We start from the raw sequence: 22,200 nt of genomic DNA on the forward strand, positions 1-22,200 counted from the left end.
CTTCTTCAACTCCTTCATCTCCTGATGCCCCCGGCGCTAGTAAAGGCTAACACGTTGGAAACGTCTCTAGAGCACAGCCAGTGTCTTGAGGCTCGTCTTAGAATAGCTAAGGTCAGGGCTTTGGTCAGCCTTCAGGAGTGTGAATTTAATGCGTGCCATTCAGCCGGTTGGGTTTATTATTCTGCAGCTTGGCAGTAACACTGCTGTTGATGGAAAGACATGTTGACGTATCGTCAGGACTCTGGGGACTCAAATGTCACACAACAGAAGTTCTTATTTAGCGTGGGGATGTTTGTGTGGATGCAGATAGTTGTGCGTGCCATTATGTTTGCATTTTTTTGCCTTTCAGAATCAGCATCAGAATCACATTACTTCCGGATGTGGTGGCATTGGTGCAGAAAAATCTCAACAAGCCACATGGAAAACTCAATGTATACAGGGAAGCAGTACATTCTGTACATTACAGTTAATTGTACTGAATATACACACAAATGTATAACACCTATGATTTATTTATGGTACATTAACAGTATAAGAAGTAGTTAAATTAACTTAACATCAGCCAGCTACGACAATGAAAATCTGCTTAAATGTTAATAAATCAGTAGTGATAGTCCAATAATATAATATATGATAAAAACACTGACAGGGGACACTTTCACTTTACAAGATTCAATATGTTTACTTACAAAGACATACTTCTAATGGTACTTCCACAAAATATAGAGTTGCTTACTGTGTATACAGATCAGTATGTCAAGAATTATCTACAGTTTAAAAATGGAAAGGCATCCCCAATATGGTGAGAGCTGGGTGCAAAAAAAAAAAAATTTTTTTCTGTCAAAATGTTGATCTTCATCCATTAAAAATCTGCCGAGTCACATCAGCAGCCTTCCTCAGGCCATATTTGTTGTGAGTTATTACTGTGCCCTCAGCTCCACAGCTACCAAAGAGCCAATACCTGCCCCGGTGTTTGCTCAGTCTGATTTGTCAGGATTGCTGTTTGTTTGGCTTGGGGGTTGTGCATTTCTCACTTGGCACAAACAATCCAACCTAGGTGAGCAATTAGGCTGCGCATAAACAAATCTGGAAGTTATTGATAGAGGGACTGGAGACGGCTGCTGGACTCCTGCATGGAATGGTAATGATTTGATTAAAATCTAATCTGACCGTTGATGAGGGGTTGTTATTCAAAGGCACAAAAAAGTAAGGATAAAAACTGATGGTCTATCAGGTCTTGCCTATAGATATGTGCGTATGTTTATGTGGGGATTAATACGTGCTCAAGTGCATATTTACGTCAATGATTTATTTGAATGACTTTGAATGAATCCTTTCAATTTATTGGAGACCTTCTGTATCAGTGTTTCACTTTTTAAATTAGGTTTTTTTTAATATTTTTTTTATATTTTATGTGTTGCACTGACACAGCCCTGCCAGCTGCTGTGTGTGAGGGAGTCTGTGAACTGTGATTACTGCCCTGCTGCTCTTCAAAAACAAGCCTAATGAACTAAAAGAAAAGGCAAAATAAAAGGCAGAAATTAACTTATATAGTCACAGTTGAGTAAGTGTAATGCTAAAAGGCTGCAAAACAGCGGCTCATTCCGAGAACAATAATTAATTTCACTTATCTATCTAAAAGTGCAAGTGCATGTGAATCATAAGGGAAAACTCTTCTACAAAGATGGGTTGTGCTGCATTAGCTTGTCATTAAGCTATAATCCTCAATCTCCTTCTTTGCTGCTAATTTGCTAAATATGCCTCTCATATTGTACTTTGCTGTTTTGTCTCAACTTGCGACTACCTTTTATTAATACTGTTTTTGACAGATATTGGTGCAATTTTGAGACTAACTGATCAAAGTATTTTTATTTAAGTTGTGGCTCACTTAAGAAATCCTCCTTTAAAAGCTGACAAATGCTGTTAACTGGCCTTTATATCATGGTAATGCAATTATTCTACTTGAGGTCTTTGTCTATGTTGTTTTCTGTCTCTCAAGCTCCAACACTACGGCCATTTTTTCTGCAAATGGCCTCTTCAGAGCAGCAGTTTCAACCAGTTCACTTTGCAGTTGTCAAAGAGAAATGCACAACACCAAGAAACAACCCAGCGTGTTTTTTTTTCTCTGAGGAATGACTATTTTGACAACACATGAGTCTTTGAATATCTATCTGTTCCTCCTCTCTGCCATAACCTGTGGCTTCTTGGGATAAAACTGTCCAACAAATCAATGTTATGTCACCTGGTGCAATAGCTGTCGGAGGCGGTGGAGCTGAGACTCCAGCTGTTTGTTGTGTTCCTCCAGGATGTGCATGCGGGCCTCCAGACGGCCCTTGTGTTGACGTAGCAGCTTGGCTTCAGCTAGAAGATCTGCCTCATCGGGATGGGCAGAGGGGCCCTCTGACTCCCAGGGGCTTCCAGCAGGGGCCCCTCGCTGGCCATGCTGCTCCTTCAGCTGCTCATACTCCCTCTGCAGGGTCCTGGGAAATGAGGATTAGAAACACAACACAAATCTGTCACATGTATGCATACACCACATCTGTAATCATCTGTTTTATTTTTATGTACCAATGTATGTACAGTATATTTATGTGTATGTACAGTATATGACATGTATCTTATATTGTTTTTATTGCACTATTTTTAGGGCCATTTTCATATTTTTTCAAACTTGTTAAGTAGCACGGCTTTGTAGCCATTTGTAACATTAGCTTGACAGTGTTATATTACTGTGAGCCTGGGCATGTTGCAACCACAACCCCAGAGGGCATCTCTCTCTCGTGTGATCTTTCCTGTGATTAAATAATTATCACAACTATGTGATTCAGTGTTGTTGTCATTATAATTTTTTTTGTTTTGTTTAGTTTTTTTTTTTTTTTTTAATTCCTGACGGACTCTCAAACAGAGCTTTCAAAAGCTTCTTCCTTAACTCTGCTCCAACAGTGGGGTGCCACATAAAAATACCCCACTCATGTTTACCTCCTCTTTCTCAGTGAAATCCTATTCCAAGTGGATAGACAAACATAAAGGACCACCCGCCAAATCTCTCGCCTCTCTCCATCCTCACCCTCTCTCTCAGTGCAGAACCATAAGCTGCAGTGCTTTACTTAAGTTGGCATTTATGAGCCAAGCAGTAAAGCTCTCTCTCTCTGTCTCTCTCTCTCTCTCTCTCTCTGTCCTCCTCGCTCTCCCGGAGAGCCTGTGTATGTGGATAATCAGTGTTAAATCACTCCAGTGGAGCCACTGGCTTTGCAAAAGCATCTCTACAACAATGGGTTGTACAGTGACTCTGTCTCTAAGCCATTTCCATTTACTAATCAAACCGGGGAAGGACTTGGTGTCTGAAACAGACTGGGGGTACAGGAAGTGCATCTATGTTCATGTATTGTGCAGTACAGTGTGACAATGAGCACAAATATTCAGATGAGACCAGGAAGCTGTGAGTAAACAGTGAATGTGACAAAGAAAAGAAAAAGATAAACACAGATTTTTTAAAGTATTTTGAACATTCCAGTTCAGAAATAAGCAGAAATAATTTAAATAATCTAAATTATTAATAACCCCGTCTTGATCTTGAAGAAGATTGTCCAAACAGAAGTTGTTCTCCCTACATGCTGGGTCTTAACCAAGCTCAGTATAATGCCCTACCTCTGCTCCTCCTCCAGACGAGCGATGATCCGCTCCAGCTCGCCTCGCTCCTCCCTCTCCACGGCCTGGAGGATCTGAGCAGGACTCTGAGGCTGACTGCACGGGGAGCCCTCCCCTCCCAGCGTCTGACAGTACTGCAGGATCAGGGCATGCTCATCGTCCCTGTGGAAAGGAATGAAGTGTTATGTGAGGATTGAGGACCCAGACATCTTGTCCCTGTTACATCAGATCACTTCCCATTCTGTTCAGTTAGGGAGGGGCGACTTATTTAAGCACTTATTTCTTGTAAAATAGATGAACTGCTGCCTCAACAGGGTTTCATTGTCATCTTTCATCAGCCAGGTTCACAGCACATAAAATAGCAAAAGCTTGTAACAAATGCACTTGTGAGAAAAAAGTCAGCTTAAAAACAAACAAAAACAGCAGTTTCCAAGCAACAATCTAAACAAAGATTGTGGTAGCTGCCACAATATATAAGATCTTTAGCTATTGTAGGTCTGTGACGTTGTAAGCTCCGCAATCACTGGTGGAACACAGATGTGTCAGTCTTTACTATCTGATAACTGGAATAAGGTGAAGGCAGTGCGGAGGTGGAGGGAGCAGAGAAGAGAAGAGAAAGAGCCTGGCAGACAGATGGAAAGATATGGAGGGAAGGAGGTGCCGGTGTCTGCTCTTGCGCATCTTTACATGTGTGTGTCTGTCCGTCTCTGTATGTGCTATCTCAGTTATCTGAAAGGGGCTGGCAAGTCTTTCCAAAGCCCAGCTGTCACCTTCATTCTTAAACACAACCTGAGCCTTGAAGAATAAAACCTGACAACCGCACGCACGAAAAACAGGAACGCAGACTGTTATTTAAAAGTCCTTTCCATTGCTAAAGTGACTGCCAGTTCCAGAGCCAGTTTGACAGCTTGAAATAGACTTGGGTGAGACAGTTTAGTGGCATGCTAGCTCCACATGTGACTTTCTATCCACAAGTAATTCTATTTTGACATTTATCATGAATCCAGCCAGTTCAAATATCCGCCTGTGCTCAGACTGTCATTCAGTGTTAATATCCTGCGATTATGCAGCATTAAAGCAAATACATCTGCACCAGCATGGGGCCAAAAACCTTGTTATAAATATATATTATGCTATTACTTCCGATAATACAAAAACATGGCAGTACATTTTTATAACATAAAAATGCTCAATTAATTGCTGAGATCTGGGAACACGGCAACATCAAATGCTAGTTTAGTTAGTTCTGTTAAGATAAGTATAATGGATGTTATAATAATAATTTTACAATTCACTTTTGAGAGATTAATTTCATTTGCATCACATAAAAGCAGGACAAAACATGAAAAATCAAGAATCAGCAATCATTTTTATTTTTTTAGCTGCATGTTTCTGATGTAAGAGTTACTTTTTTGTGTAAGTAGACTCTTGGCAGCTTTTAAAAGACAGTGACTTGCTACAAAGTTCACACACTCTTATCTGGGCGAGACCATAACTGAGTGCATAATCCTTGGTTATAATGAGTAAGTTAATCAAATACGCTCCGGAGAGCAGTTTGACAAACTGAAACGTCTCAAGTTTTACATAAGACACCCTTGAACTGCACCATGGGAGACAATCAATGAGTATTCAGCAAATATTCAGGATGCCATTATCACCACATGCATTATAAGAATGGTTACGAATAGGAAGCTTTTTCTCAGAGATGACAGTAATTATACTATTTTGTGACCAAGGACTGGGGCGAGGGGAGAGCTAATGAAAGGTACAGAAAAAGAGGCTTTCACCTCTTCACATAAAAGGAACAATATGCCAAGCCAGTAGCCCTCCATGTGTGTTGAAGAGAAAAGTTTTTTTTTTTTTATCATTAACCAGCCTAAGTTCATTCTGTGATTTGAAGCACAAGTTTAGAGGGTTTCTTTTCTTTTAAGAATAGGATTTACATCAACTGTGCATTCAGCCTTTCATGTTTTTTGCAAAAATGAAAGGCCCCATTAATAAAAGACACATGAAATAAACTTTATAAGCAGGGAAAACAACATGTTTTGAACCTGTCTGAACTCTCCATTAAAAAAAAATAAAACATTCCACTGCTTTTCTTATTTTCTATTCCTATCTCCTCTGACCAGTAGCTCCCTCTCACCTATTACTCTATAGTTCCTTCCAAATTATCTTTATTCATTTATTACTCTTTCTTTCTAATTTGTATATTACAGAACACTAACTTTTTTTTTTTTCTTAAAACTCTTACTGAGCTTTAGTTACAGTGTATGCACAGATATATGTAGTTATTCATCAATTTCGGTGGAACGTGGAGACTGGAGCCACGCTGGGACTGCTGAGTTCCTGATAAATGACATTAAGAAAGCCGGCAGAGACAGGAAGCTGGATGTCACACTGCCACTGCGCTGACAGGGATGATGAAGAAAGGCTTAGTTTCTTTAGTGAAACGTTGAAAATAGGTGGCAGTGTTGCATGCTGGGGCCAGGGGATGGGGGTCCTCCACAGTGAGTGACCAATTAGGCAGGTCCCTGGCAAGAGGATGCTGCAGAGGACATTATGGCTGGCAGGCTGGAGGAGCCTTCAGGACAGTAGGAAGGGGATCATTACATGTGAAAATGGAGACTACAGGGGGTAGGGCTGGCTCACTAATACTGGAATACTGGGACAAAGAGGAAGTACAGTGAAAGGACTGGAGGCTAAGGCAGCGTGGTGGTGGTGGTGGAAGATGAAGGGACACAGAGAAGAAAGAGATGATAGAGCAAGAGAGCATCCGTGTGGAAGAAGAATTAAATGTGAATAATGGTGATGAATGGAGAGGCTATTAGCTGCAATGCATTGTGAGTATAAGTGTTGTGTTTGGAGAGGGTGAGCGGAGGACACTGCTCAGGGAACTTTTACAGTCTTTACACAACAACAATAGTCTCTGGGCCTGATGCCTGGCTAATATATCCCAAAGCAAGCAGCCCCTCTCGAGCTGAATATCATCTGCGTAGACTGAGCTCAGAGAGAAAGAGTAAGAGATAAAGAAAGAGAAACAAGGAAATCGGGAATATGAGGGAAAGAGCAGGGAGAGGATGAAAGAAGGGCAGAAGCTACTTTCATTCCTCTCTGGTGGGATGTTAAAACCTCTCTTTCTATGAGGCTTCCATATTTGGTGATTGATCATTGTGAGGTGTATTGTTTACAATGCAGGGCTTCAAAAAAAAAAAAGTATTTCCATGTTTACCTCTGTGCCTAGTGTTTAATCTGAAGGTTGCCTGGGCTCAAAGATAAAACATGATTAGACTACAACTAAAAATGATGAAAGGAGGAGAAGAGAAAGGGGGGGCGGGGGTATGATGAAAAGAGGTTTCAAAAGAAATTAAAAGGGACAGGAATAAAGGACAAAATATGAAAGACAACAAAAAGGGACAGCACTGGGGGAAAGACTGGAAAGCAAGAGATAACCAAACAAAAAAGCCGGGTGAAAAGAGGGAAGCGGGAAGTCTCGTCCTCGGTTATGTCCCGAGGCATTGATGACAACATTGTGCTTCAGCTGGAGGTCAGAGAAAACAGGCATCATGACTTCCTCATTAAGGATTCCCTTTTAGATAAAAGCAATGCAGGACAGAAATGACATAAGCAGTGAGGCCACATGCACACAGAAACTTTATCTCTCTCTATCTCTCTCCCACACACACACACACACACACACACACACACACACTAATTATTGATATCACTGCACAGCTGGCAGCGAGTCCACATCAGTGTTTGCAGCATTTGAAAGATCAGGAAATACAAGCCAAAAGTCAAACATGCATGTAATTGGCTAATGCAGTCATCCATGTTACACTATGTTACCAAACCCTGCCAGGAAGACACCATCTACTGTCCTGTCACACATAGTGGGATCTGTGTGACTGTGTGTCCTCACAAACACCCAGATGGAGTGGAGTGATAGACAAAGAGGCTTGTGTGGAATCAGCTGTAGGCGGGAGAGAATAAATCTCACAAAAAGAGAGGAAAGACAATCAAACACTCCAAACCAAAGACATCAAAAAGGAAGAGGAAGGCGAGTTATTTCTTAGCTGAGAAGTTTGACAGCACTATGTACAGCTTCATCTTTTTCAGAAGAGATATGGCTGAGGGGAGTGTTTTACTGTAGTGGTATCTACAAAGCACAATACTTCTATTTTCACAAAGTTACTTTTTCCTTAAAAGTAGGCCTTAATGAACACGTTGGTGTGTAAAAACAGAGCTACTGGCTGATTCTGACCTTTTAAAAACAGCCTGTACTTAATTAAAAATTAATGCAAATTAAATGTTTTTTTTAAATGTTATCACATTTATGACATAGTAGACTAAGTAGAATAAGTTTCCCTGCAAAGACCTACATTAACCATATGCACAAGTACCAATTTTCATCACAAAGATCTTTAGAGCTCTTAGTCAAAATTAAGAGCCAATGTGTGAGTAATCAATTCAAATAAGTTAATTATCCTCCACAAAAACAGCAATAAAAATCTAAAACCGCAGATAAATTGGATGTAGTTCATTTCCTTTCCAATTAGTGATACTGTTAAGAGTGTAATAAATAAAAGTTTGTATAATTTGTCAGACCCCAAAGTTCTCCACTGAGAAATGTGATTATTCATTTAACAAATAATAATAATCAAATTTGCCTCTGCGTTGCAAAAGAAGCACACTGGAAAATATATATATATGGAAAAATAATGATTTCTTTCATGAAATTTAAAGTATGAGGAATACTAGGCTTTATGCGCACAACTACAAAGCCATTCTTGCCAAGATGTTCTGGAGAAATGTTCTAGTCTTAGTTATCTTTTATGGTTGGCATTTAAATTTCCTTTTTCTGAGGGGATTGTGCTCTTTTTATCTTCACATCTACATTGTGTAGCTGTTGTTGTTTTGCAGAAATGTGGAATACAAATCTTACAGAAATGACACTCATGTGAAAGTGAGTGAAAGCACAAGAACTACGATTATGTTCTAAATGTGCCCTGGTGGGTGTTTTTTTCCTCTGCTGCTAAACCCATTAGCCTTCATCAAACCCTCATCTTCCTCACCTCATTAGTGCTATACAGACTACTGTGTACCAGAGTCAACGCTGTTTCTGAACTGGCAAAGATAATGGCTTCTTCTCTTAAATAAGCCGAGTACAAAGCACAAAAGAGAGAGGGAGGGAGGAGTTGGGATAATGTGTTTGTCCCGCATTACGAAAGCTTTGAGAGGAAAATAAATCCACCTCTGCTTCCACCTTCCCCTGCTCAACAAAACTTTTTGTCTTTCTATTCTTTGGTCCTTCTATTGATCAGCTGAACAGAGAGAGAGTGGAGACATGCACCTTTTGGGAGTTTTCAATTGAACCTTCCGTTTCTTAAACTAAGAGGCAAGGTTAGAAGAAGGTGACGTGTGGAGCAGTGGTCCACATGATGCACGCACATCAGCAAGGGATGCAATCTACAACAGAATGAAGCTGATGCTTCACTTCATCTTCACTGCAGACTCTCAGAGGTTTAACTGTCTTCCCCTGCGCCTTTCCACTATTGTGTTGTCAATACTCCTTTTTTAATGAATTTCCTTTTTAAAAGCCCCAAAACTTGCTTCCCTTCTTTTCACGAGGCATACAGGGAATCTTTTTGCTCTCCTTCTCTCTTTTGTGGCTTGAAATTGATGTTGAGATTTTAAAAAAGAAAATCCTCTGCACCCTCTCTGTGTCTGTTACATTCTCATGCACAAATTAATTTCACACATGCATACACACATCGCTGATTTCCAAATCTATGATGATGATCTATGATCTGGGAAATCTTGCTATCAAGACAAGCACACGTGTCACACGCACACAATCAGAAACTGATGCTCCTCATCAGCTTTCCCTCCTTTTTTCTGATTCTTTCTTTTCTTCAAGTTTGCCGCCACGTTTCCATCTCCTCTGATCAAAGATAACTGGTCATTATCAGAGATCCTGAAAACAATCACTCTCACTGCTGATTGTTGGCATTCTAATCTATCACCTTTCTTCCAAAGTCCTCTCCTTCCTGCTGTATTCAACCACATCCCATTGTCTTTTTCCCCTCACTCAATGCTTCTATCTCTCTCCCAAAACCTTTCTCAGTTCTTTCACACACACCTTGATCTCTTTTCAGGAAGCCACAATATTCCTTTGACTGGTTTTGATGCACGGAAGCCAGGGAAGGTTTTTCTTTGGGGTTGTTTTTGACAAGTAAACAGTGCACCTGGAGTCGTCTTAGCATTATAATGAAACCAAATATCAAAAAATATGTATAGGAAAATTTCACTCGAATTTTGGTTCGTCATTGTTTGGAGTTGTTGCTCATCCGAATTCATTCAAATGGACAACATTATTAGCTCACTTCAATAAATGCATGTGTATGTATAAAAATAAAGAGATCTGCATGAATGTGTTTCTAAACAACACGGATCGAAGCGCATGATCATGTTGCAGGAAATGTCAAAACAAGTGAAGAAAAATGTAAATGTAAATGACAAACTGTGACTTACATGCTTCCTGTGGCTGAGCTGCTGTCTGTGGGCAGAGAGCCATTGGAGCGCTCCATCTGGGCCAACCTAAGAAAGAAAAGCACCATCAGGGACCAAAACTTAAACATTTAAAAGCTGTTATCATCCCATTAAAATGCAGAACATCAGTGTCAACAAATGAGGATCTCTATGCCACAGCAGGACCCCAATTAAGATTTTAAAAATTTAGTGAAGTCTCTAAGCAGGTTAAATGACAAATGACCTGTTTTATGATTAAACAAGACGTTTTATGCATGCAAAGACTATGTACTAGTATGTGTGTGCACACCCAGCAGAGATGTGTCACTGTGTCTACAGGAGCATTTTTGAATGTTTTCTGGTCATATATCTGGATAGAGAAGACATAGACACACTAACCTTTAGGATGAAATTGAGCTTTGACAGAATATATATATGTGTATATGTGTGTGGGAAGAGATACATGAGTCAAATCTTATCATCGTGTGCATTTTTCCATGAAAATCTATAAGCTACGCTACAATATATAATGTCAGCGTCTATAGCTCAGTTAAAATAGTAATTCAAAGGGCTCATGCCTGTGTCATTGCTGATAAAACAACGCAGCCAGAAACACTGAGCAAAGGTTAATTGTGTGTGACCAGTGGAAGGTTTCAGGCCAGACAGAGCAGCGCTGCGTCACAAGACCGTTCATGATTAAAGCCTTGTGTGGAAGGACACACCGGGGTCTGTTTTGACACAGGTAACCCTCGCCCGCTTTAGAGAAGATAAGCTCTGGACTGATTAGAGATTCATTCAATGGGCTGGATGGGATTTATGCAACTGTTACACTTGTGGATCTTAATATTCGGATTTATCTTGAAATCAAATATGACAGGTTTTCAGTCTCAGTGTGGCAGAACATTAGTTTGGTGATGTTGGCAGAAATTAAATGCAGCTCACACGCCGTGTACATGGGTGTGTTGACGTGCGCAGCAGTATCATTTGAAGTGGGCGGCTGAAAACAGCTTTTGGGCCGATCTGTTGTGACTCTGATCTCAGCAGCAAATCCATTATGTCACCAACCATCGCGGTGGGCGGCTTCATCCTGTCTAAGTTCTCTCACTGAGCAGAATTTGTCATCTGACATTTAATGAATGCAAACACCGTTTTGTCACTTAATAAAAAGCAGATGCACAATGTTTAAAAGTGCATTTAATGATTGTTGTTGTGTTTTTACTTTCTCTGACAGCATTTTTCTGTGCACTCAAGGTTCACAAATTATCTACTGTATATATGCACTTTTTCCATTACGTGTATATTAAAAAGTTCATACTGACATTCATGATTGTATACTTAAAGTTAAACTGAAATTTTGTGGTGCAATTTTGCAGACTCCAGATACTGCTGGCTGTGTTTATCAGTTGCTCTGGTGCACTCTGAGTCTGAATGTCACTGCTTGGTTAAACTGGTCTCAAAATTACACTTTTACAAATGCTTATTTTTGTGTCCCATTTAGTGAAAAAACACGCTACTTCCTTCTTTCTGTCTTTGTAATGATTCAGCCCAATAGAGCCAGCTCAGATGCCCAAAATAAGTAACAGGATTCTTTGATAGATACTGGCAGCACAGGCTTTGTTTGTGTTCGATTCTTACACTAAAAGTGTCAGTTTGAGATCTGTTTCATTGTGTAATGAGAAAAGCAAAAAACAAAACAGCAAAAGAAAGCAATTCTCCACAATCAAAAATATCCTCCCTATATGGAGCACAGGAGAACTAATAAACACAATTAACAGTATCTTTGTTTATATGATGTTCCTTGAAGCTATACTGGGTAGTATAAAGCTGCCAGTATGCTTCTTCAGAAGTGCTGGTTGGATGCTTGAATACCTTTGAAAACCTCCTTCTCTCACCCCTTTCCCACATTGGAACTGGGGGCGTTCTGTATGACAGCTGGCTTTTCACCCTGCTTGCGAGCATGTGCATTTAGAACAGGTGTAAACACATTGGATTTCTGACATGGTCGACACGTCGTATGAATTAGTTAGCGTACCACAGCTCTACAGTTCTATAATACTTCTTTAAAAATGTCTGCACTACAGGGGCATCTTATGATACTGAATAAAGTTTTTAGTTTTCATTTGATTTCATTTCATCTTCTGCAAATCACATTTTTATATTTTACATTTCTGCTGATCCTTTAACATAATATACCATTGTTTAATGTGATTTTCCCTAGCTTTAGGGCAGCTGCTGTTCTTCCATGTATTTCATGCTTTTTAAATCATTGTACAGAGATTTGATTTGGTTGTCATGCTTATGTCTCATTGTTGTCAGTATCAGATTATTCTTGCATAGTCATGCATTTTAAATGCAGACTGAAGGCAAATGCAACTTGGACTGTGGGAATATTCAAAACATGATGGTATTCCTTGGAAAATGGCCTTGAACTGTAAAAAAATTATTTATTTGTAGTAAATATAAAACATACAAAACCACAAACACAAAAAAGGTATGGCCTTTTGAAGGGGGTTTCTCCTTCTATAATGAAGCACATGAGATTCTTTTTAATGTGCAACATTTAAATGCAGTTAGCAATTCTTTATATGTATGCTTTATGGCATCTGACATGATGAGATGATGATTTGAAAATGCAGTGCATACCTGCTGGCATACTGCTCTATCCTGGAATGGGTGTCATCATGAGAGAGCTGAGGTGACTGGGACAGCCTGGAAATGAATGGGGTAATGGAGATGAATGAGATTCGGCATGCTCACACAACCTCATTAGCAGACAGATTCACAGGCACATGCACACACAGTCGCTCGCACACAACCTAATGACCCTTCACAACATCACCTAGAAAACAAATCTGATGATCTTAGAAAGAGAAATAGGAGAGCAGGATGATCTACGGAGCACTTGGATGGTTTTTGACAGCTGCTGCTGGGATGAGCAACCGAATGCTAGTTGGATGCTTTAGAGAGGAGAAGGAGGTGATGGTAAGGAGACGGTGGGTGAGTTTTTTTGGTTGCATGTTCAGTCAGTGGATCAGGCAGGCAGGCAGGAAGGCAGGCAACATGCAGTGCAGCTATGGCTTAGTTGGTGTGAGGACGTAAGGGGGGATGAGCGAGGTGAGAACAGAGTAAAGGAGGTGTTGTTTAAAGGCACTCCAGTCTGGAGACGAGGTGTTGTTTCTGGTGCTGTAGATACTCACTCATACTGCTCCGGACACATGCTGATGAGGGTGACGGGACTGTAAGAGAATCGGAGGGTGGGAGGGAGGCAAGGAAAAGAAGGGAAGGGGAGTAAAGGTACCACAAAACATTTGAGGGTCAAATCCACTCAGTGGGTCAGAAACAAAAACACAGCATGTGGAGGAAGAGTCTGTCTAACAGCTGAGCGGCTGGACTCAACACACAGGGAGGGCATGTAAAGTACATGTAAAACAGTCACCACTACACACACAACATGTGGTCTCCTCTTATGTTATGTAAAACCTGCTTCAAAATAGACTGGTGACACATTCAATATGTAGGTTGACAGGTTGACAGGTTAAAAGCGTCCAAATGTGCAAATGGGCCAGGTTGTGTGTGCGTGTGTGTGTGTGTTGGTGTGTGTGTGTGTGTGTTTGTGTGACAGATTGCACGGAAAAGGGTTGAGTGTGTCAGCTGACTTCGCTGCAGTCACACATATTTCATTTAATTGTTTTTATAATTTCTCCTGCATGCAGAAGGATACGGCCCAAATTCATTCCTTTTTCTGATTTATTTGCTGCAGGATTTACTGAAATAGCACGCCAGAAAAAAACCATACATACAACAGAACCTGTTTTCTGGTTAATCTGTTATTGAGTACATTATGTTATGAAAGGAGATGTTATGAGAACCCAGCAAATGAGGCTAACTGTTCTTTAGAGTTTTTGGTAATAAAATATGACAAAGTAGGATGTGTGTTTTGGTGTCATAAAGTCTTTTAAAGTTTCTAGTTCCTACTCCGTGGTAATTGTTGCTATTCTTAGAGACGCACAGCATAAATTGTCATTTGTAAACAAATAGGACACCTTCTTATCTCAGAAACACAAAGAAATGTGTGAAATTTGTGGAGGAGGCTGGCTAGAAATTGGTAAGATAACAGTAGAGGTTGACATTCTTTTGCCTCACGCTTTTCTTCCCACATTAAAGCAGGGAAATTCAGAGGGAGACGTGTGGCATGGTGGTTATGTTTCTCACAGCAGGGCAGCCAGTGTAGTCACACTTCTGTAGCTGCGAGGAGAATTCAAAATGTAGCAGGAGATCCAGACAGAAAGGAGTTTTTTTAAAAACAGGGAGTGAGAGAAAAAGAGAAATCGGGGTCGTCAGGGCAGACTGAGCTAACTACTGAGAGCTAAAGCTGCAGGATTTTACGCCTCCACCTCCTGCTTTGCGAGAAGGAACAGTCAGTGTTCTTTTTGTTTTTTAGAAGAGTGATGTCACTTTTCATCTTTGCCGAAAATTGATAGCTATGTGGGGTGTAGATTGTTTTCCTTTCACCCAAATTTGTCCCACATAACTTGACATATGACATAATTTTAACTATCAGATGGTTGCACTTGAGAGGAAGTAATCTGTAGTAGAGAGAAAAGCATAAGTAGCAAAGAGGGAGGGAAGGAGAAAAAATTGGAAATGAAGCATGTGAAAAAATGAGTGAAGGAAAGGTGACTAAAGCAGAGAGAGTGAGGGGGGAAATCACGACAGTAGAGACCTTGGGAGTGTTTGGGGTCTGACAAATGAGGCTGCACGTTGTGCCTGCTGAGGTACAATACCAGGGTGCAGAGCAGAGCTCTGTTCACATCTGAATTCCACTTGTATTGTGCTTGAGGTCTAAACATAGTGAGCTGCTATCAAAATTCATGGCTACAGTGAATCTGAAATTAAAAACATTAATCATAAGAGATCACCATCAGTTTATGAATATTTTTTAACTGCCTCAATTTTGAAAAAAAAAAAAAAAGAAGCTTTCAGTGGCTTATTATGTTCAATTTGAATGTACATTCAGAACATAAAGAAGCAAGGTTAGGCTTCAGAATGAGAAAATTAGATGCTTCTGCATCTAGTACTGATCTGAATGAACTCACACAGGGTCAGTTGAACTCCGACAGAAACATCCAAACACACCATCAGCAGGAACTAAAGACGGTGACATTCTAACAAAATCTTTAATAAAAAAAAGTCACAGTCTTGTGAGTAGGGTGAATGTCAACCTGGAGTAAACAAATGGAAACATATGAGCAATAAGCACTCACTCACAGGCTATAAAACCCATGAGGAGGGGCATATTTTTTGAAAAACCCACTCAAATAATACAACCAAACCTTAGCACTTGGACTTCTGCATTTCCACCCGGCTACTTTAAAAAGCTTGGAAGCGCTGATTCAGAAAAAAGTGAAGAAACTGACAAAATATTAAATATCTTTTCTCATCTTTTTATGTATTTGTCAAAATCATACAGTATGTGTTTCACTGTGTTTTCAGGGGCTTTTCTTTGGGGGGTGGGGTGGGGGTAGTTTTTCTTTGTGAATGCCCTGAAAGGCTTCTAAAAATCAATTTAGTCCATCATGCTGTGGTAGACACTCTGTCACAGTTAGCACTACTTCTCTCTGCTCTGCCTCTCCCTCATTTTCTGTGTCGGTGGTAAAACAGTGAGTGAGTATGTGAGTGAGTGATAATCGACCTTACCAATTGTCTTGGGCTACCTACCTTCATACAGTACCCTTATCTACAAATAAATTGACTAAACATGAATGTACTGAAAGTTTAAGTGTACATGAAAAAAAAAAAAGCCAGTCAGCCACTAATTATTAAATCTGTGTTCAAAGCCATTAACCTCTCTGCAAGGCCTAATGCAGGGTGAAAGGCAAAAACCAACACAGAGTGGGAATCCATTAGATTGGTTATTTTACATTATCAAATATAGCTGTGACAAATCAAAAATCCTATATGGTGTGAAATTAAGCAAAGATATATGTGGGAGGTGAGAGTGGGCGGTGTTTTGCTCTCTCAAGGTGGAGGAAAACAGAGTGGGTGGAATTAAAACAGAGAAATGATGATACAAGAGTAGAGAGGAGAGGGACGGGGAGTGAGTGCAATCGGGAGGCCAATTATACAGCAGACAATCTAATTTCCTCTTCTGCTGCTACAGTACTTTAAAAATTATAACTTCTTAAAAGTTCCCTTTGTTAAGACGACCAATGGACCCTGACAATGCATTAAAGAGGTTTTGGGTGGATATTTTAAAAATGAAGTCTCTTTTTCTGTAAGTGTGATATTCAGTCTGTTAGTTGGTAGTCTGTGTATGAGGCTGAAAAAATGGGAGCAATCGCATTTTTATTACAACCAACATGGCAGCAAATGTTATGATGTTTACTTAATCTGTATAATTCCTCTTCTTAAGCAGGAACTAAACCTTGTACCAATTATAGAAAAATCCATTTCAATTTAGGTCACAGTGTTATTCATTTCAGTGATATGAAGATGACAAGAGCCATAAACTGTGGCAATATAGGTCTAAAATGAATGTGGTGTGCTGAGCATGTGTCTAAGCCCAATCTTAGAGACAGCTCAAAAGCTAAAAGATTGCACATACAGGCTTCTTTCTGCACATAAAGCTGTCTCTAGAGTACACAAGCCTGTGGCAACATGTGGAGAGCCGGCAGCTCACAGGAGAGACCTAACACGGTAAAAGAGACGGGGAAATGATGACCATGAAATAGTCCTAAATTTCTCTAAGTCTCCATTCCTTTCTGCCATATTTTGAAAAGATCTCCAGGTTTCGCCTGCAATTCCTCTACATTTTAGAGGCATTTATCAGGCGGGCCGTTCTGCAGGAGTCATTTTTCATAGAGGAAGGGAAGTGAGAATGGAGTGAGGTGGGAGGTGAGGAGGAGGAGGACAGGCAAGGATGGGAGGGATGAAAGAGGGAGTGCAATCCATCTGAGAGGTGACTGTGTGCAACTGGATGTTGTGGGAAAATCTATCGTAGGTGGACAGGTGAGTCGCTTTGTGTGCGCCCATGGGTATCTCTGAGAGTTTTCGGTGCTCCAAAGATGCAAAAAGACTTTGTTCAAAAGTCAGAGAGCCTGAGTCGGAAATGTCAGAATGTAACATTGGGAGTGACTGAGTGACAGCTGATAGGCAAGAGGAAAGTTATATAGAATGAAGAGAAAACACAAAAAAAGTAAAAAAAAAAATTGACAGTCTCAGAGTACAAGGGACACAACAATTAACATTGTGTGTGTGTGCTGAGTGTCACACATATGATTTTTCATAACCTGTGACCTGAGGATATTCATGACGTAGGGAGTGACGTGACAATAAGCTGTTACTCAGACTGTGAAAACTTTTACATAATGTCTTGTGTGGCTCTTGAGAACTTGAGCTTTGTTAAGTGGAAGAAAATGAATATTACCACTCCTGTGATTTCAGTAATCTCGCCTCTGAGGCTACAATGTTGTAAATGAACGCCTGTGTCACAAACTGCGTGAGTGAAGTTTGAGAGTGAAAGTGGCGAGCGGGGAGGTTCTAACGAAAGATGCTATTAAGTTGCATTTTGGGAAGTGTAGGATCTCAGGTTTTGGGAGCTAGAGTCCAGACATCTAGAGCTCTTTGACCATTCTTTGTTTAATCTGTCTCTCATTACTCCCTGATGGTATAAACGAGCAATAATAAATCAGTGCAGTACCACTTTAAAATACAGTTGAAACATTCTTTGCATGAATATCAGCTGCATAAAATTTTGTTTACATTTCCGAAAGAGGAGAGTGAAGGTAAGCTCTATGTTATTACTTCCTCCCTCATGCTCTTCCTTCTAATCTAGCCATGAAATCCTCGCCCACATCCTCTGTTTCACTCACAAGTACGTCTCACTGCATGGGCTAAAAATGCTCTCACTTTCCTTTCACTGTGACTTTACGTGGCTTTATGACAGCTGAAAGGTGTTCTCAGACATCACCAGCCAGATATAAAACAGAGCAATATGGATTCTGTTTTAGGTTCGGACATCAATCTGTATATGAAGAGTTTTTGATGTACCTCAACCAATCAGATTTGAGCACTGTTCTGATTCATAAAGACACTCAGGTGTTACTCACGTCTCCATGTTGTCTCCTTCCAAAACCGTCTGGACAGGTAGGTAGCCGAGCCGAGGGTGTTTGGCAAAGTACTTCTTGGATCGGAATTTATTCTTCAGCACTTTGGTGAAATCACGCATGTCCTCACCTGACGTCGTCTACAAGAGACACGGAGAAAAAGGTTATTTATTTCAGTGTATGTGCGTTTATATATGCGTGTGTATGCGTATGTGTGTATATGTGTGTCTCTTGTGCACACATAAGCAGCATATGCATTCGTGTTTTGTTAATTAGATGCTTAGCAAAGGTGTTCCTCCGGCAGAAGCGGTTTCTGCCTTGCAAGCAAACAACAAATTACCACAACAGTCTGTCCAGAGGGCGAGAAAATCCTTTTGCAGAGGATTCAGACCACCACCGCTGAACACACACACACACACACACACACAGACAAATACACCACTCCAACAGTCTACAGATATGTGTGAATGAACAGACTCTGTTGAGTTCACTTGGCTTATTGACTAATCCACATAATTTAAGATGGTAGCTTGAGCAAAGCAACAGCAGTTACAGAACAATTACACTAAAGCTGGAGAAGATGGTGTGTGTGTGTGTTTGTGTGTGTGTGTGTGTGTGTGTTTTGTGTAAGATCCTTCTTAGCTTAACATATTTTTTCTTTTTAACATTTTTTTCTTGCCTTTATTAGATAGTTACAATGTAGATATAGGCAGGAAACAATGGGAGAGAAAGGGAGAAGATTGGGTATGACATGCATTAAAGGTCTCCAGCTGGAATCAAATCAGATACGTTGCAGTTATATGATGTCTGTCTCAAGCACTAGGCCACCAGGACCTGATGTGTTGAGACAGCTCAGCTCAATTCACTCTGACAAAATAACACCAGAGAGACAAGTCACAGTCGAACCCAAGCAACATCTTAGGAAAGGTATAAACAATGAAATTACAGTAATAAATAGAGCACAACACCAAATCTAGCTTCTTCAATATCACTGACAAAGTCCACTGGAACTATGAAAATGCCACTCCCATAAAAATCTAAACCTAATAAAAAAGCAATATTGTGGCCATAAAATAAACAGTACAACTAAGATGAGAGAACAAATCTTATTAAATGACCACAGTGAGTTTCACAAAAGCCACTACCCATCTTTACTTCTCTGCAAAATCCGTTTTTGTGGCATCATTATTCAATATGGACTTTTTATTTTCAAAGTTAGAAAATGGAAATGCAATTTGTTTTGAGCATGGAACATAATTATATATATCACTGAAGTTTTTTATTGTTTCTCTTTGTTTTCTCTAAAAATATCAAAGGTGTTGGAAAAAGTAAAAAAAAAACTGTAGGATTTAAAATGACTCAAGAAATTGATTCAGACCCCAGCAAGAATTACAGATTTAGGTTGGAGCTGCTAGACTAGGAGTTCTACCAATTTACAGTATCTTTAGTATCAATGAAGTTCTGTTGGATATACTGTGTTTATGAACAGCAAGACTGATGTCAGATTACAGTTTTTAATGTGATTCAAGGAGGAACTGTTCAAAGCTTTTCTTACTTTTGTTCTACGGTGATTCAAGTATTGATCTGGCTGTGTGCTTTAGATCATTGTTCAAGCAGAACAGAAGCCACTGCGCCAGTCTAAGTTGTTTGGCACTGCGAAGCAAGCTGTCCTCTATAATTTGCCTGTATTTGGCTCCATTCAGTGCTCCTTTATCCACACGTCTCCCAGTTGTTTATGCTGAAAAGCCCGCGGACAGCGTGCTGCTGTCCTAGCCATTCTTCAAAGCAGTGATGGTGATAAGCTGCGACTGGTTTCTGGCAGGCAAAGAGCTTAACATTATGGCAGATAAGTTCAAATATTCGTTTAATCAGTGCATACAATCTTTTTGTCTTATGCTTCTCTGCAGCTTCCAGGCTGCTGTCATGAGCATCTTTTCTGCCAAACAGACCACATCTCTGCTGCATTGATTACTATCCTGCTAGCAAGATGTGTCATCATAGCAGTTTTATCAGTGTGGTCCTCAAATTCAGCTAAATGTCATCTAAACAAAGTCTGTCTTGCCTGGCAGCTCAGGTCAGTTTGATGACCCGCTGAAAGAAAGTGTAGCACAGCGTAAAGATGCAATTACTGGGCAACGAAGGGACACACTGATACGCGGGGCTTAGATGTAAACAAATCATTTGAAATCATGTCTAGCGAACTGCACTGGGTCAGGCTGTAAAGAAATATCAGGACCATTTACAACAATTTGGAAGAACTTTAATTTAAACTTTGGGGTTAAATTCTTAAGCAAATAAGAACATGTGAGACACTTTTTATTGGTTGTATGAATTGAATATGAAAATACATACTTTCATACTACGGGTTATTGTGTACACATTTGTGAAATACATCCTGATTAAATCCACTTAAAATTTTCAGATGCAACACTACAAAATGTGGAAAGAGTCAAGAGTCAAATGTTGACTCTCTGAACTCATTGTTTATTCTTCCTTTCTGATAAAGTTGGCGATCAGTAAACTCCTGAGTGATTAACATACCCTATAGCTGAGAACTAATCTTTAACCAACATTTTAAGTTGTTCCTGCAGTAAAGCTGAAAATAAGATAATGTTTTTTTGAAAGTTATGGCAGGCAGCTGCTGGGCATCTTAACTCAGGGAAGACTGATCACTGCTCCCTACAGCTGCTCCTCCAAAGTCAATATCTATCCCATTTGCAAAATTGAAAAAGCAAATTAAAAGACAGAAATGAGAAACGTCTCCACTCCAGTCACTCAAAGTTTGATGTTAAGCAATACTGAAGGGAGTTGGCCTGCAAGTGCGCGATCCTAAATGAGAAAGAGAGCAATGTTCAATTTCGCCAAGCACCCTCTTTTATAATATTCTTCTCTCGGATTGGTAGTAAAGTGAAGTATCGCTTTCTGGCAGAAATTATAAAAAGACCTCAGAGACCCATGACCATTTTAACATTTGTTCACGTAAATTCAAATGAAGCCAGAGCTCTGTCGGGAGGGTCGATTGTGGAGCAAGTGGAAGAAATCAACTGGATGGGACGTAGAAGCAAGGGACAAGAGTAATGTCAACTTGTATTAACCACAGTGAGGGGATAAAAATCTGTTCACATAGTTACATCCTATTTCTGGCAAAAGCAAGCCCACAATGTAAGATTAAGGTACAGGTTAGGATGAGGCATGTAACATTATGGTCCACACTTTATCCTTGTACTGTAACTTCATACGCAAATCATAGAATTACAAAAATATTTGGTAATTAAGGCAACAACATGTTTTCATAATTGAGAGCTGTAATAGTTAAGAAGTCCCTGAGACATAAGCATGAATATTCAGGGTTTGGAAGAGCAAGTCAGTGGTTTATTAGGAGAGAGGCAGTTTTAATGAAAGGTGGGACAGGAGCTAACTACAGTCTGTAAGTGTGAATACGTACACTTTCATTAAATGGATGAGCGGAGTGTGTGAGCATGTGGAAAAGAGATAGGAGATGTGCTGCTGAACAACGTCTGTGCGCGTGTGTGTGTGAGAGACTGCGCGTGTTACTCCCTCACCGGTGTGCAGTACTCCACCATGGGGTAGTTGAGCTTGTGGCCCTTGGCGGTGCGCCCAGAAAAGAAGCAGCTCTGACACACGTCATAGTTGAAGTGCTTCAGACTGCGATACCTGAAAAAAAAAAAAAAAAAGAGAGAGAGAGAGAAAGAAAGAGAGGTGAAAAGTGAGATAAGTTGAGTTGGGAAATGGTGTGTGTGCAGATGTCACTTTCATGTCCTCAGGGTCTGTTGGTGTGTGTGTGTGTGTGTGTGTGTGTGTGTGTGTGTGTGTGTGTGTGTGCACAAGTGAGCATGTATGTAGCACTACAACTTGACTCATCTCAAGGCTACTCTAGGGCCTCCTGGAGAGCTGTGGA

General features: G+C 40.2%; 1 protein-coding gene across 7 annotated transcripts in view; it reads right to left on the reverse strand.

The window, feature by feature from the left end:
• utrn (utrophin) overlaps nucleotides 1-22,200 on the reverse strand; it is a 170,979-nt gene that overhangs the window by 6,268 nt on the left and 142,511 nt on the right. For 5 of the 7 annotated variants that reach the window (XM_056405711.1, XM_056405710.1, XM_056405713.1 and 2 more), the window contains 7 exons: nucleotides 21,845-21,956; nucleotides 18,285-18,421; nucleotides 13,374-13,412; nucleotides 12,820-12,885; nucleotides 10,180-10,245; nucleotides 3,649-3,810; nucleotides 2,243-2,480 (listed from right to left, as the gene is read on the reverse strand). In XM_056405711.1, the coding sequence (XP_056261686.1) occupies nucleotides 2,243-2,480; nucleotides 3,649-3,810; nucleotides 10,180-10,245; nucleotides 12,820-12,885; nucleotides 13,374-13,412; nucleotides 18,285-18,421; nucleotides 21,845-21,956 (820 nt within the window). The remainder of the gene's footprint in view (nucleotides 1-2,242; nucleotides 2,481-3,648; nucleotides 3,811-10,179; nucleotides 10,246-12,819; nucleotides 12,886-13,373; nucleotides 13,413-18,284; nucleotides 18,422-21,844; nucleotides 21,957-22,200) is intronic. The other 2 variants (XM_056405712.1, XM_056405714.1) reach the window with 2 other exon arrangements.

This window comes from Seriola aureovittata, chromosome 19 (genome assembly GCF_021018895.1).
Source record: "Seriola aureovittata isolate HTS-2021-v1 ecotype China chromosome 19, ASM2101889v1, whole genome shotgun sequence".
Classification (NCBI taxonomy): Eukaryota; Metazoa; Chordata; class Actinopteri; order Carangiformes; family Carangidae; genus Seriola; species Seriola aureovittata.